General features: G+C 36.6%; 1 protein-coding gene across 1 annotated transcript; it reads left to right on the forward strand.

Annotated features, from left to right (window-relative positions):
* The first annotated feature begins 3899 nt into the window (after positions 1 to 3899).
* Positions 3900 to 14960, forward strand: LOC142340771 (uncharacterized). Its single transcript, XM_075391476.1, has 6 exons — positions 3900 to 4464; positions 4982 to 5351; positions 7035 to 7181; positions 8454 to 8642; positions 10402 to 10599; positions 14729 to 14960. The coding sequence occupies exons 1-6, from the start codon at positions 4376 to 4378 to the stop codon at positions 14906 to 14908; spliced, it is 1173 nt and encodes a 390-aa protein (XP_075247591.1). The 5' UTR covers positions 3900 to 4375; the 3' UTR covers positions 14909 to 14960.
* The last annotated feature ends 300 nt before the right edge of the window (positions 14961 to 15260 follow it).

The raw sequence follows: 15260 nt of genomic DNA on the forward strand, positions 1-15260 counted from the left end.
TACGGGAGTTTTCTTCATTTAACGCACCGACAAATAATGATGACACGATATTTTTGACGGCCATGATTATTTCAATGAAGCATTGTTTACACGTTGGTTTCCGGACAAGCAGTTCTGCTGCGGCCCAAAATAATCGTCTGGATGAAGTTTAGGCCTGCACTTCAGTCTGGTTTTTAACAATTTTGTCTGTTTGCTGTTGTCCCAACACATATTCAGTTTCTGGCTCATAATTGGTTTGCAATTAGTTCACAATTTTTTACAAACATTTCCATAGTATTGGAAGATCAAAAAATAAAGCTGAAGTCTGAAAAAACCGTCAAGTTTTTTATAGCTGCGAAGCTGTAAGCTGAGCGAAGCTATATTGCGTTGCTCTTGGTTTTTACAATTCAAAGAATTTGAATTGTATTGGGGCGCTGTCTTTTTTTTACAATTCAAAGAATTTGAATTGTATTGGGGCGCTGTCTTTTTTTTTAAGATCTGTTCACACATTTTCATGATTTTTGAAGTCAAATTGGAGTAGTGATTTTGGTCACGCCGAAACAGGAAATGGAGCGAAAAAGCGAGTGGTTTTGCGGCGTGAATTTTTTTCGCTCTAATTTTAAAGTAGAGTGCGAAACTGGTGTTTGAACAAAAATTCGCTTTCTCGGTAGTGGTTTTTTGTTCACATGCGGCAATTTCACTCTGATTTTTACTGTTTTTTTCAATTTTTTGGATAGGATTTTTTTTCTAAATGGTTTTCCCAATCCATTCACAGCTCATTCTAGGCCTAGTTTTTTGTTGAATTAAATTTTCGTTTCTCGCTAGTAGTTTTTTTTGTTCACATGCGGCATTTTGACAGTTTTTTTGGTTTTTTTCTTATTTTTTGATCTGATTTTTTTAAATTGTTTTCTCAATTCACTCGTAGTCCATTCTAGGTCTAGTTTTTCTGTTTAGTCAATGAAAATTCTTTGAATTGTACGTCAGGACTTGTCCTGCTATGTTTTTTTTAAGATCTGTTCACACATTTTCATGAATATTGAAGTCAAATTGGAGTAGTGATTTTGGTCACGCCGAAACAAGAAGTGGAGCGAAAAAGCGAGTGGTTTTGCGGCGTGAAATTTTTTCGCTCTAAATTTCAAGTAGAGTGAGAAAACAGGGTTTGAACAAAATTTCGCTTTCTCGCTAGTGGTTTTTTGTTCACATGCGGCAATTTCACATTGATTTCTACAGTTTTTTCGATTCTTTGGGTTGGATTTTTTCTAAATGGTTTTCCTAATCCATTCATAGTCCGTTCTTTGTCTAGTTTTCTGTTTAGTCAATGAAAATTCTTTGAATTGTACGTCAGGACTTGTCCTGCTATGTTTTTTTGTTTCGTCGTCTGACGCTCTTTTTTCGTTTTACATTTGTTCACACAGCAAAGCTGAAAAAGTCAAATTTTCTGAATGACTTCTTCCTCTCACTAACGGCATTTGCGCGCGTGACGTCATTTCTCACTCGCTTTAGCAAAAGTTTTTAGGTTATTTGCGTGATTAAATTTTGATCATACGTGACTTACCTCACTCAATAAAATGACTTTTGCACTTTAAAACTTAAGTTTAATTTGAATTTGTTTAAGGTCAAAGGAACTCATTTGTGCAGTAAAGGTCCCTAATAAGAGGCTTCTGCGGAATGAATTTTAACAAGCTTTATTAATTTATCGCTGAATAATGTTTTTTACCTAGTTTTTTGAGCGGCGTCGATTTTTTTTCAATTTGGATCTGAATCTGTTTCTATCTCTATTATGCGGCACGCAGGTCTATTCTTTCGCAGCTATTCCGGCAATCTGCCGGCTATGTTAATAACAATCAATTTTGATATAATTCGATGTTTTCTTAGGCAGTCTTAGACATTGGACAGTGGAGCTGTTAAATAGAGCAGAGAAAGAAAGTTTTGCTGAAATGGAAAGTTTAAATCATGATTAGAAAGTTGGGGTCTCTCCCGTCCTAGCTCTCGAAACTCTAGAAACAAAAGGGAAATTTTGAGGCAATTTATTTAATTTAAAAACTAGCATGAGAACAAAAAGAGCATGATTCTTTCAGAAAATATTACCATATACCGTTGCCAATTTTAGTAGTTTATAGCATTGTAGAATAGTTATTTAAATGGGTACAAATTCAGATTTCAATTAAGTAATTTTCGCAGATACCAAATTTTTTTAACATTTCTGGCATAATTTTGCAAGTCAGCATTTAATACTCTCAAGTAACACCGTCTTTATTGTCTTGCAGGATTGGAAACATTGTTTTGAATTGTGCCAGAGTGTATAAGTAGATTACAAATCAGTTTTCGGTAGCACAAAAACAGAACAACGAGAATCCGTAATGTGTGAGAACACACTAAGTTCCAGACCAGTTAATTTTTACTATTTGAGAATTGTAAAAGCTACTTTTCCTTACATTTAACTTTTTTGAGATATATATCTTCAATGCACGTTTTTCATTGTGTGTGTTAGTGTGTCTGAAATTGACATTAGTCATAAGAAAAAATCAAATTACTTCGTATTAAAATAGTGTCGTGACTAGTTAAGATTATTGATAAATCGCTAAATGAGCAATTAATGAAATTTTAGTTTTCAAAAACAGGATCGACCGTTCTCAAAATAGTATCAAGTAATGCAATAATTTGTGCCAAATTGACATAAAATTGTCTCCTTTGTCAAATTCACAAAGCGGGTTCTTATTCAGACAATTTAAGCAAAGCTGACCTAGGAAACATCGCTAAACTTAGGGGTAAAATGTCATTGCTAGTTAGCATTTGTCATTTTTTCAGATATTGAGGCAACCATATCCATTGTAATTGTCTTTTGACAGCGAAATGTGACTAAAATTTGGAGACGTAAAATTCTTCCGAGTTTATCTTGTTTATTTGAAAGTTAGGTTCTTTAAATTGCCAAAGACACCACTAGTCTAGAATCTGGATTCAATAAAAGACGGTCTTCGACCAATTTAATGCACGAAAAGACTCTCGATGAAGAGGTCATCAAGTGGCTAGTATAGAGATTGCACGGAAAATGTGCCATGAAACAGAAGTTTTTATCGTTATTTTGATCAAACTTATCAAACGGTACATAGTACAAAAAAGACTTGCAGTACAGACCATATGAAATTTGAATATTTCCGATTAAAGCTCCCCAAGTTGAATAGCCTTTAACATGTACCCGTCTTTTCCAAAATATACCGCATTGGGGGGCTAAAATTTCGTGGGTGCCTCTGGAAAATTAATATGCGATGTCATTAAGTGAAATAGCGAAATTTTAAGCCTCGTTTTCTCTCCTGAAAAATTGAAAAAAATTGAAGATGTTTCTTTAATAATCGATTGAGCTTTCCAAGAGGTTTTCTAATGATACCATTTATATGTTTCTGCAAACGATATTTTTGGTCAAAATTCGCTCAATCAAAATGAGGGGCTAGTATAAAGTTCCGAGTCTTTTGCGTTCATGCCCCCCCCCCCCGCGCTTGGTGTGGGTGCGTAATATTTGCACACCCTGACGCACGCACGCCATATTTTCACATAAAAATTTAGTCTGTAGTGGCAAGTGCTCTGTTACCGTGGGTGCATGACTTACTGGAGGTGGGGGGGGGGGGGTTTGGGGGGTTGGGGGGTTGGGGGGTTGGGGGGTTGGGGGGTTGGGGGGTTGGGGGGTTGGTGCTCAAAGGGAAAAGATCAAAACTTCCTATCTCCCAAATGGCGGCTGGAACAATAAAACCCAGCGCAAGGAAGATGCGCCATTGCAAAGATAATTATTATATGGTAGTATGCCACGTGACTTCAAGTTATTAATAACAATCAATTTTGTTATAATTTGATGTTTTCTTAGGTAGTCTTAGGCATTGGACAGTGGAGCTGTTAAATAGAGCAGAGAAAGAAAGTTTTGCTGAAACTGAAAGTTCAAATCCTGATTAGAAAGTTGGGGTTTCTCCCGAGATCATTATTATATGGTAACATGGCAAGTTACTTGACAGTGCACAACCACTGAGCCAGGGGGTTTGCGCAAATAGGCGCAAATAGAAAAGATCTCAAACTTGGACGTTTCTGCTTTCAAAAATGGGAAATATCTGTTGCCAGGAGAAATGTAGCGGGAATGACTTTGCCTATAGTTTTGTAACAAAAATGTCACGAGCTCCATGATCTTTTTGTGTAAAAACTGGAAACAAAGACAGTACTTAAATTAAACAACAAAGACTAACTTTTAACGACCGAAAAATCATGGGCGACGATTACAACATTACGACCCCACTTTCGCCTTTCTGCCCTGTGACATCTCGAGCAGCTATTTGTTCACAAGATTCTAGTCCCTATTCTTCATTGATGACACCACTCTCTAGGGTTCCTCCCACTCAAGCTGCACAATGCTCAGATGGATCCAGGAAATGTTTCAACACCCCCCCCCCCCCAGAATAGACCTCTGGGGGTGTTCACTGGGGGCGTTCCGCAGTTTCACAAAAAGTTGTTTATTCTCCAAAGGCTATAATTTCGTGGGCGGGCTATAATGGGAAAAGGGATTTTTTCCGATTGTGACCAACCCCAGCTTAGTGTGTGTATATTATTTGCATATTTGCACCCCCCCCCCCCCCAGACGTGCTATATTTTTACATAATGAAGGATCTTTTCCGTTTGTCCCCCCAGTTTAGTGGGTGAATATTATTTGCACCCCCAGACGCACGTGCCAAATTGTACATAATGATTTACTCTGTAATGGCACATGCTCTGTAACGTGGGGGGGGGGGGGGCATAAAGTACTGGGGGGGGGGGGGCACAAACGGAAAAGATCTTGGGAAAGACTCACAAATTCATTTTAATAAAAACAGCAGATGCACTTGCGCATTGCTTAAATATAGTGGACCAACAGTATATGCAAATAAAATGATGGTATGTCTATTTTTTCTTGATTTCCAGTTCTGAAGAGGCCAATAGTGTCTGGCTAATTATTTTATATTTCTCTAAAAACATATTCTGGTTGAAGTTTGTCTTCATACCCATACACACCACAAACAAATCAACCACAAACAACTCAAGCGGCCGTTTGCTCCGAAGACTCTAGTATCTCTTCAACAACGTTCACACCCTACACACCCGCCCGAGGTGCTTGGAGGCATCAAAAACCCAGTGACGCTTACAAGGATTCTTGTTTACAAACAGATAGGGATGAACAATTTGTTGACAGTACCGTATGGCTAGGAAGTTTATCTGGTCGAGGAAGGGTGAAGACTAGAACTCCACTGTTGGCAACTACGGCATCGACTGCGACATCTGGAAGTGCTTATACGCCGGAATCAGATGATGTTTTTGATTTCACAGACGAGTTGCCCGAGCTTTATCAACCTACAGACTCCTCAGGGAAATTTATTTTTTTCTCCTTTAGATTTTATCATCTGTAATCAGTTCATAACTTTCTTTTCCCACTATGACCTCTAACACCCTATTGCCATCCCGTTCACCTTAGTCTAGACCTCGGGCTATGAAAAGGCCCTGGCCGACTAAAAAGGGGTATGAATAGACCATGCTCGACCCAAAAGAGAAAAAATCTATGAAAAGAATTTTGCTAGACTTTATTAATCACCTGGACAATCGCTCGACCCAAAAAGTTAAACTGGATTTTTCCTCGACGAAAATAATGAAGAGTAAAAATTGCGTTGAACAAAAGTCAAATCATACGTCAAAAAAAATCTTTTCATGGGTCTTTATTGATCAGATCAAATCAATTGTCAAATCATGGGTCAAGTAAAAGTATTTTCACGAGTCCTTATTTTTGCATCCAAAATTTTGCGTGCTGTTTATTTCTCATTATTAATTATTAATTAGTCAGCAAAAGATGATCCTTCATCTTTTGCTACTCTGAAGAATCATAAAATCTGTCAAAAATCTGCATTACAGTTAAATATGAGAATTCATAATTTTGGAAGGGAAAACAAGTGACTAACACCACATTTTCATCATGGTTATTGGGAAGAAGCTCATTAAATAATAAGCTACCTAATTTCATTCAATCAAGTAATGTGGCATTATAGTCCAGCTGCAATAACTCCTTTATCCTATGCGCAACAAAAATTCTTAGGGCCATTGGCAGTTTTCCAACTGTGTTTTTAGTTGGACGGCGGTGGTGCAATAATTCTTAGTCTTGCTTTGTTGCTGCTTCAGTATATCGAGCAGCAAACAAAAAAACAACGGATCTTTTCCGTTTGCGCCCCCCCCCCCAGCTTAGTGGGTGCATATTATTTGCAACCCCCAGATGCACGTGCAATATTTTTACATAATGAATTACTATGTAATGACACGTGCTCTGTAACTGGGGGGAGCATAACGTACTGGGGGGGCACAAACGGAAAAGATCCAAAAAAACAATTTGCCTTCCGAGTTGGTAAAAAAAGTTCAAACATAGACTTTTAAAACATCGTTTCCTCAACTCATTGAAAGACTGTTGCCGAACTTTAACTATGAAGCCCGACTGTGTAATTTTGATCAGTTTTGACCACCACCTCCCACCATTACCAGACAATTTAGCGTCTTTTCATGTGTCTAGGTCTGGACTAGGGCAGCTATTGAGTATAGACAGAATAGCCCGCATCAAAATGGATGGGTTACAGTTTTTTCAGGTATGTGTGTGCGTGTGCGTACGCCTGTTCGTGTGCGTGTGCGAGAGTGCGCGTGTTCGTGTGCGGTTGTGTGTGTTTGTGCGTGTGTGAGAGAGTATGTGCGTGTCTGTGTGTGTGTGCGTGCGTGCGCGCGTGCGCGTGTTTGTGTGCGGTTGTGTGTGTGTGTGTGCGTGTGTGTGTGTGTGTGTGTGTGTGTTTGTGTGTGTGCGTGTGTGTGTGTGTGTGTGTGTGTGTGTGTGTGTGAGTGTGTGTGTGCGTGTGTGTGAGTGTGTGTGTGTGTGTGTGTGTGTGTGTGTGTGCGTGGTATGTGCGTATGGGAGTGTGTATGTGTGCGTCTGTTTGAGTGGTTAGAATAATAATAAACTTGTAAGTTTGCTTCATTCTTCATCTTTGCGAGGGAGAAACGAAACTGCGATGACCCTTTCAGTACCTCAACAGCGAAGAGCGTTCCTCGAACGAAGGCCCAACAAGACAGAGTTCAGACAATTTAATCCACTGGCTGAGATGCCCAGACATTCACAAGCTGGCACTAGGCTGGAAGCGAAGCACGAGACTGAGAGTGAAAGGAAGGTAACATACTATGACAAGTACGGGGTCTTTCCCATTATATCACCCCCCCCCCCCCCTCCCAGCTTAGTGGTCAAATGACCTATAGCCCCCCCCCCAATCATGGTAACTTAACCATAATGGGGGGGCTATAATAGGAAAGACCCCAAATTTGTTGCTGATTTCAATTTCTTTTGCTTTGTTTCTAATCAAATTTTTCCGGTTTTTTGTAATTTAAAAATATTCGAAAACTAAAAAATAGATAAATCTATTTTTCACCGCATTTCACCGCAAAATTATATACGAATTTTGCTGTGAAAAACTAACTTTTCACCGCTTATCTTACCCGTGTTGAGGACAACGACGAAAAACGACAATATTTTGTAAGAAATCGTAGTTTTCGTCATTTTGTCGTCGTTTTCTTCGTTTTTACTAGATTCTGTCGTTTAAGTAGTCTTTTAAGTGTAAGAAATTATCGTTTCTTCGTCGTTTTTTGTCGTTTCTTACATCGTTTTTTTTTTTCAAATGAATTGTTTTTTGATCGTTTTTTGATCGTAATTTGATCGTTTTTTTTGTCGTTTCTTACGTCGTTTTTTTCCAAAAGAAATCGTCGTTTTCTGATAGTTTTTTCGTCGTTTAATTGCTCTTGAACTAGTTTTTCTCTATTAGATCGTTTTGTCACATTAGTACTATGGCCTGATAGAGCAGTGGGCAGTGCATCAGGTAATGTATCGCGAGTGCAATGGTTCGAATCCCCGCGGGGAGCATGTTTTTTCGTCGTTTTTTGAAAAAACGATAATTTCCTACATAAAAATAACGACGAAATAACGAACAAAACGACAATTACCACGTAAGGACTTTGATCGTTTTTGTCTAATGAAAACGATTAAAAAACGACGATTTCTTACAAGTGAAAAACAAAATTTCTCAACACGGGTACATATATTCCAATTTTTTTCTCGATCCGGGTGGCTTAAGTTTTAGTCAAAAACGGGGCGAATAACGTAATAGATATTTTATGAAAGGAAATAGCATTCACGTTTGCAAATGATGAAAGATGGAAAGTTCAACACTTCAATGATATGCTTGATATCTGTTATTCCTTTTGATATTGTCCTAGATTTTCCAATATCAAAGGATGATCATGGGATTCATGGGAAGAGCTTGAACAGCTTAATCTAAAACATGAGGTAACATAAACAATAGTCTTTCAACTGTTTGATATTTGTGTTAAAAAAATTGGAGTCATAAACGACACGTTAAAATTCGAAACAGATTAAACCCGTAATTGTTCAGGTTCCAGCTGTTGTGAGAAACTGGCTCAGTTCTGCTCCACCCGAGGGTGCAAGTGCACAGTCACCCAAGTACGGTGACTTGACAAAAGCTTGTCTGAATAGTGAGAATGAAAATGCTGAGAGTGATTTTGAAGACTCATCTCTGCTTATCGACAAAGAGACAGAGTTCAGACAGAAATATGCTGAACAGGTTTATTGTTTCGTTTTCCAATTCGCCGCTTTGTTTTGCAACAAAATGCAAATTTTGCAAAATTTACGAAAAAATACACTCTAAATTATAGGGATGATTGTTCAATTTTACAACGTTATAGTTCATTCAATAAAAATTCTAAGTTGAGAAGACGGATCTGTTCTGTTTTGCCCCCCCCCCCCCCCAATCCCCCAATGTTTTTTACCCCCCCTTCCCCACCAAATGTTTTTTACGCCCCCCCCCAAATGTTTTTTACGCCCCCCCCCCCCCCCATTGTTTTTTACGCCCTCCACCCCTTTACAATTTTTTTTTATATAGCACATTACTATGTTAAAAAAATAGAAAATAGCACGTGTGCCGGGGGCGGGGGCGTGTACCTATACAGAATAGAGATCCAAGAACACCTACGAAAGACGACAAAAACTTTTAGTATGTTTCAAACGTAAGAAAACTCTGTAATGCTCGGTTTTGTCGGTACAACCGGTTTTATGCGAATTAAATGTCCGGTAACTTCAACTGTAGAGCCTAAGAAAAATTGGTACATCCGTTTTAAAAACATAAAACATCATCAAGGTTATGTGTGTTTTAAAGCGCAGGAAATCGTGTTTTTTGTGTACGTTTTTTTTTCTGGACGCAAGACAGTAAAAGTTATGATAGCGCTATATTCACAGAAAATTTAAGGTCACTTCAATTTTTTGTTGATAGGTTGTGCACTTTGATTCAATATTCATAGTAGGGTAGTTGACAAAAGCTTTCTTAGCGTAGTTAACGAAGATGAATTTCATGCTGGTTTCAAAATTCAAAAAACGTTTGACAATGATGGGGATTCAGTATACGACTTACCAGATTTTGTAGTTTTTCAGAGGCGTGAAAAGTTATATCCAGTAATAAAAAACTATATCTAGTAACTCGAATGAGATCAGCATTGTATTGTGCAGGAGGTCAGACTTTTTAAATTGGTCATTGCAAAGTTTCACTAACGTGGCGTTTCACTGGTGTAGGAAACTTAATACGGCCTTATTTGACACTGTACAAAGTTTCCTAAGTTTTCAAAGGCACCGTATAAGTCTTAGTGAGTTTTCAAAATGTCGTCTAAGGTTGGCAGTCTGGGCATACTGAGAGAGCTTTGATCTGATCCGAACGAAACCATGAGTAAACAAACTTAAGTTACCGTTTTCCTATCAGTTCTTCTGGTTCGCAACCGAACATATCAAAAATATCGCGCATAAAACTACGATACCAAAAACATATTAAAGCTTTCATCGCATCTGTATATCTCTAACCGAACATACCGACTGTTTTCTACGTTTAAAATTTACAACTCCGTATTGGGGAACTGTTTTGGCGACGTACAACTCGGCGTAAACTTACAACTGCTCACGTTCAAAACGAACAAAATTCATTACGGGTTGACAAATGGAACAAATGATGTTTATAGAACTTGTCTTGTTGTAGTGATCCTAACAATCACCCCCCACCCCGCCCACACACACACAGCAGTACGCTTCAACACCCACGTGTAGATTATCAATTGTTCTACTATGACTCAAGTGTTTCCATCAATGGAACGTAGAAAATGAAAGCAAAAAATAAAAGATATGACCATTGGAAAAAGCGAAAAAGACCGATAAACTTAAAACTAAAGAGGCGAGATCTGAGACAATGAAGAGGTCCATAAAAATGCAACAACAAATGAAGAGAATGCTCCAAATTATTCCAATATTAGTAGAATTAATAATCAGAAACTGCATAATTTCAGTGTGGAATCCATGAAAGTCAGGTGGAAGCTCATTGGGGAGTTGTAAGGAGAAAACTGGAAGAGGAACTGGCATACCTGGAACCGATTAAGAACAGAGTGAACCAGAGAGTGCTAATGCACCGGGGGTTGTTTATGATGGAGAAGGAAAACATCGACGAACTGGAAGAAGTACTTGAAGAATTGAAGAAAGAGTACGATGTAAGTGTACATAAATAACTAAATATATCTAGGTAAATTAGCAAATTATTAGTAAATTAGTAAAATAAAGTGGCAAAAGTAACCTTAGAGAAAACCATGGGGAAAAACCATTTGAGCAATAAACACTTCCTTTTACAAGCTTGAAATTAAAAAATATACCAATTGAAAAATAGACGTTTGTTTCAGAAGTTTTTAACTTTGATCATATATTGCTCAACACTCTCTTGGTTTTCTTTTCCAAAGTTTTTTGATCAGTAGAATATGTTAGGGACATTTTTAAGTTTCTTGTAATAAAAACATAGAAAAATTTTAATTGTGCGTCAAATTCTTTGAAGATTTCCTCCCACACTTTGAAAAGTTCAGACAGAATACCGAAACATCTCAGCGGCTTCTTCTCATTGCAAGTCATCTTCTGTTGCAACCTTCTGTATATTGAAAACGTTTCGAACGAATTCAAAAAATATCGTTAAGAAATGTTACTGAGTTTACAAACTTTAATCGATATCTTCTCTCATTTGTCACTTGATGTCAAAATACCTTGTTTAGGACATTTTTTCTGCTTTTTAATTGTTTATATCTCAATTACCTTCAAAGGGTGTTCAACATATTTTTGTTTTAAACAATTTTTTACTGTTTTTGTTAGTCTCAAAAATTTGTTTAGTCTCTATTTCTTGTCCCCTAGGCTACTTGCTCTTTATAGATAAATACATATTGTGTTTGTTTATTATGTATTTTCAAAGGACACTGCTTCGTTTAATTGTTTCTTGACAGGTAATCTTCAAGTGACTTTGACCTCACCGGATCTCTAAAATTTGCATTAGGTTACCAGATCTGTTGTCTTTTTCTTAATTGATTAATTTCATTTTGTTTCTTGAGAATTAAACACAGCTCGTGTGTTTTACGTCAATCAAGCGCCGTTTTCAGTAGTGCCAATTATTACATTCTGGCGCAGTATTTTTTACTCTATATTTATTTCTTCAAAATGATCTTAGTTTGTTTTAACCTAATGTTAAAAGCTCAATTTAACTTTAGCATGATTATTTTTTGATCGGTATCAAGAGAATGAGGAAAAATGTTGAATTTTACCAAAATTATTTAGTTTTTTTTTACTAAAGTTACAGACTTTTAAAAAAGGATGCAAAAACTATCGTTCAATCGGGACTCAATCTAAATTTCCACATATTATTATAATTTGGTCTCAAAATTTGTATACGAAAAAATTTTGAATTTGGTTGGTTTTTTGTGTTATGTTTGTTTTTTATTTGTGACGAAATTTTTTGCATCAGTAGATTTGTGTGCTCATTCTTGAACTGCTCCGCTATTTTTATAGTGGATTTTAAAATTGTTGTTTTATGCCCAAGAACTGATTCTACGCTTTCTGAATGAGTAAATAATCTTTGCACTGTTTTAATGTCTTCAAAGCTAATTTTGCTTTGCATATTTCAAAGGCATGCTGTCTGCCATACCTTAAGAATTTAAAGTTTGATCAATTTTCTACCACTTTTTTCTTGGGCTATGAGTTATAACTTTTTGTAGAGGTTGTGTATTTTGATTTATTTGGTTCAGCTAATTAAAAATAAATATTGAAAAAATTTTTGATAAAGCAGCCGGATGACTACTTTTTTAGATGTGTAATTTTTTTAATTTATCACTTTTTGTCAAATTCTATGTTTTTCAGGAAGTCTTCTTATTACCTAATTTCGATATTTTTTTAAAATGTTTTCGTCAATTTTGTGGGTGTTGCTGACCAGGAGTAGCTTCTTATGGAAATGCCAGGTATTAAATATTCATCATTGTTCTTTCTGTCTCAATAATGATAACCCAACTATTTTTTGCACAAAAAATTACACACAATTTGAGAATTTCAAAGTTTGCTGTTAAGTTTTGTAAAAAAAAAGTCATTTTTTTAATGAAACTCAAGAAGTGGCTATCGAACCCAGAAGTTGGCCGAATGAATCTGTTAAGATTTGAGTTGCTTAAAGTTCAATGCTAATTTTAACACAGTTTGCGGATATTATTTTTTAATCCTTGAACTGATTTTACGCTTTTTGAACAAGTAAATAAGCTTTGCACTGCATTCATATCTTCAAAGCTAATTTGTCGTTGCACATTTCAAACGCATTCTGTCTGGCACACCATAAGAATTTGAAGTTTGATCAATTTTTAACCGCTCTTTTTCTTGAGCTATAAGATATATTTTTTGCAGAGGTTCTGTATCTTGATTTATTAGGTTCCATTTGATAAAGCAGCTGGATGGTTACGTTTTTTGATATATAATTTTTTTAGTTTATTTTTTGTCATGTTTTTGTTTTTCTAAAAGTCTTAATCTTTCACCCGATTTCGACATTTTTCGCAATATATTTTTGAAAATAGATTTCTTCAATGTTTCGTGGGTAATGCTGACCAGAGGTAAATTCTTGTGGAAATACCAGGTATCAAATATTCATCGTTGCCCTTTTGTTGTCAATAAAAATCACTCATTTATTTTTTTTCTTGAAATTATGAGCACAAATTTATGACTTCAAAGGTTAAGTTAAGTTTTGTGAAAAAACTCTATTTTTTTTATTGAAACTCAACAAATGGCTATCGAACCCAGAATCTGGCCGAACGAATCTGTTAAGCATTGATTTGCTGAAGCTATGATTTCTTTATTGATTTCGAAGCTATGTTGAACACGGTTTGCGGATGATTTGATTCTACTCATGATCTGATTCTCCGCTTTCTGAACGAGTAAATAAGCGTTACGATGCATTCATGTCTTTGAAACTAATTTTTCTTTGCCTTTTTCAACAGCATGCTGTCTGCCTGACCTTAAGAAGTTAAAATTTGACCCGTTTCTTTTCTTGTGCTCTAACATATATTTTTTTGTAGAGGTTCTGTATCTTGATTAATTAGGTTCAGCTATTCAGTGACAAACACTGAAAATTTTTCGATAAAGCAGCCCGATGGTTACGTTTTTAATGGCCGCACTGCGATAGCTGAGGCTATTGTTGGCCTTTTCTTGGTTTTTTTTATTCCGTCGTCGCAATTTTTGTTGCGACCATATGACGTCACAACCAATTCAAATCTGCTTTTTGTCATTAGTTCATGCAATCTCATCTGAGTTGCGTGCGTGACGTCATTTTTTGCTCTTAGTTGAGCGAGTTTTTTTGTTCATTCGCGTGATTTAAATTTTGGTCACACGTGACTTAACTCACTCTCAAAACTGAGTTCCTCACTTTGAAATTGACTATTATTTACTTTAATTCAAAGAAGTAAGGTCAAATGGGTGTGTGACACTCTAAATGAAGGCTATTAGAGAGCAGATAATAGAGGCAGCAAAACCTATAGAGTTTTTAAATCAAAATAGAACATATCAGCCTTCAATGAAAAGGCGAATTTTTTTGGTCTGTCTTTTTTACTGTTTTTTTAGACTGCATATCTACGAAGCGATTGCGGCTATTTTCTCGCAATCTGCCAGCTATGTTTGGATGTGTAATTTCTTTAACTTCTTTATATTTCCTTTCAAGATCTGGTTTTTGAAAGAGTCGTAATCTATCACCCAATTTCGACATTTTCCGGGATATATTTTTTAAAAGCGGTTTTCGTCACTATTGTGGGTGTTGCTGACCAGAAGTAACTTCTTGTGTAATTAGCAGCTATCAAATCTTCATCATTGGCCTTTTGGTGTCAATAAATATCACCCAATTAATTTTGTTTGCGAATCTGTTATGAGTTGTTGAAAGTTCAACGCTAAGTTTAACACAATTTGACAATTTGCGAATCTCCCCCCTCCCCCCCCCCCCCACCTCTCGTACGTTTTGCACCCGCAAGTTACATAGCAGGTGCCATTACAATTTAAATCGTTATGTAACTATATTGCACGTGCTTTTGGGAGGAGCAAATTGTACGCCCCCACTAAGCTGTTGGGGAGGGGGGGGGGGCACAAACAGAAATTATCCCAATTCTGTAAAGAATGAGTTGAATTGTCGAATATATGTAAGATCAACTCTCAATTAAATGCGACCTTACTTAAATTCAATGCAGTCACCGCCAATCTTACATAAATTTGCGTTTTTTTCTATAACACTTCGACTCGGGGAGAACCATGGGAACAAATTCTTGATCTTATATTTTGTCTTTGTTTTAGTCCCTTGTTGCGATGGTAAAGGCAGAGATTGAAAAAGTGAACAATCGGATTTCTGTCTGGCATCCGAACACAGTCATGGCTGAGCAGAGAGATATTTTGTATAGATATGTCATGGTTCAAAGTGCCCTTGAAACAAAGAAAGGATCTTTTTATATGACAGAGGGAGAATGTCCATTTTGATGAACTTAAAAATTTTGAACTTAAAAAAAATTAAATTATTTTTTTTGCCCCGCTTCGTTTTGCTCCGATGAACGCTAAATAATATTTAACGTGCTAATCGAGGTTCCAAATTCAACTAATATTTCAACATTCAGATATCCCGTGAAAGCAAATTAACGTGAGAACAAAGTCCATAGGTAGAATTTTTTTTGCTAGGAATTGTTTATTAAGACGGTGTAGATTTCGACCCTCAATAAATGATATTTCTCCAACGGCAATACAAATTATTCCGACCAGACCTTAACTCTTACCAGACTATTATACACGTTAATAGTTTGCTCACGAATGGTTTTTGCGAACATTTTTTTGGGGA

Source organism: Convolutriloba macropyga, chromosome 6, assembly GCF_964194025.1.
Source record: "Convolutriloba macropyga chromosome 6, txConMacr16.3, whole genome shotgun sequence".
Lineage (NCBI taxonomy): Eukaryota > Metazoa > Xenacoelomorpha > Acoela > Convolutidae > Convolutriloba > Convolutriloba macropyga.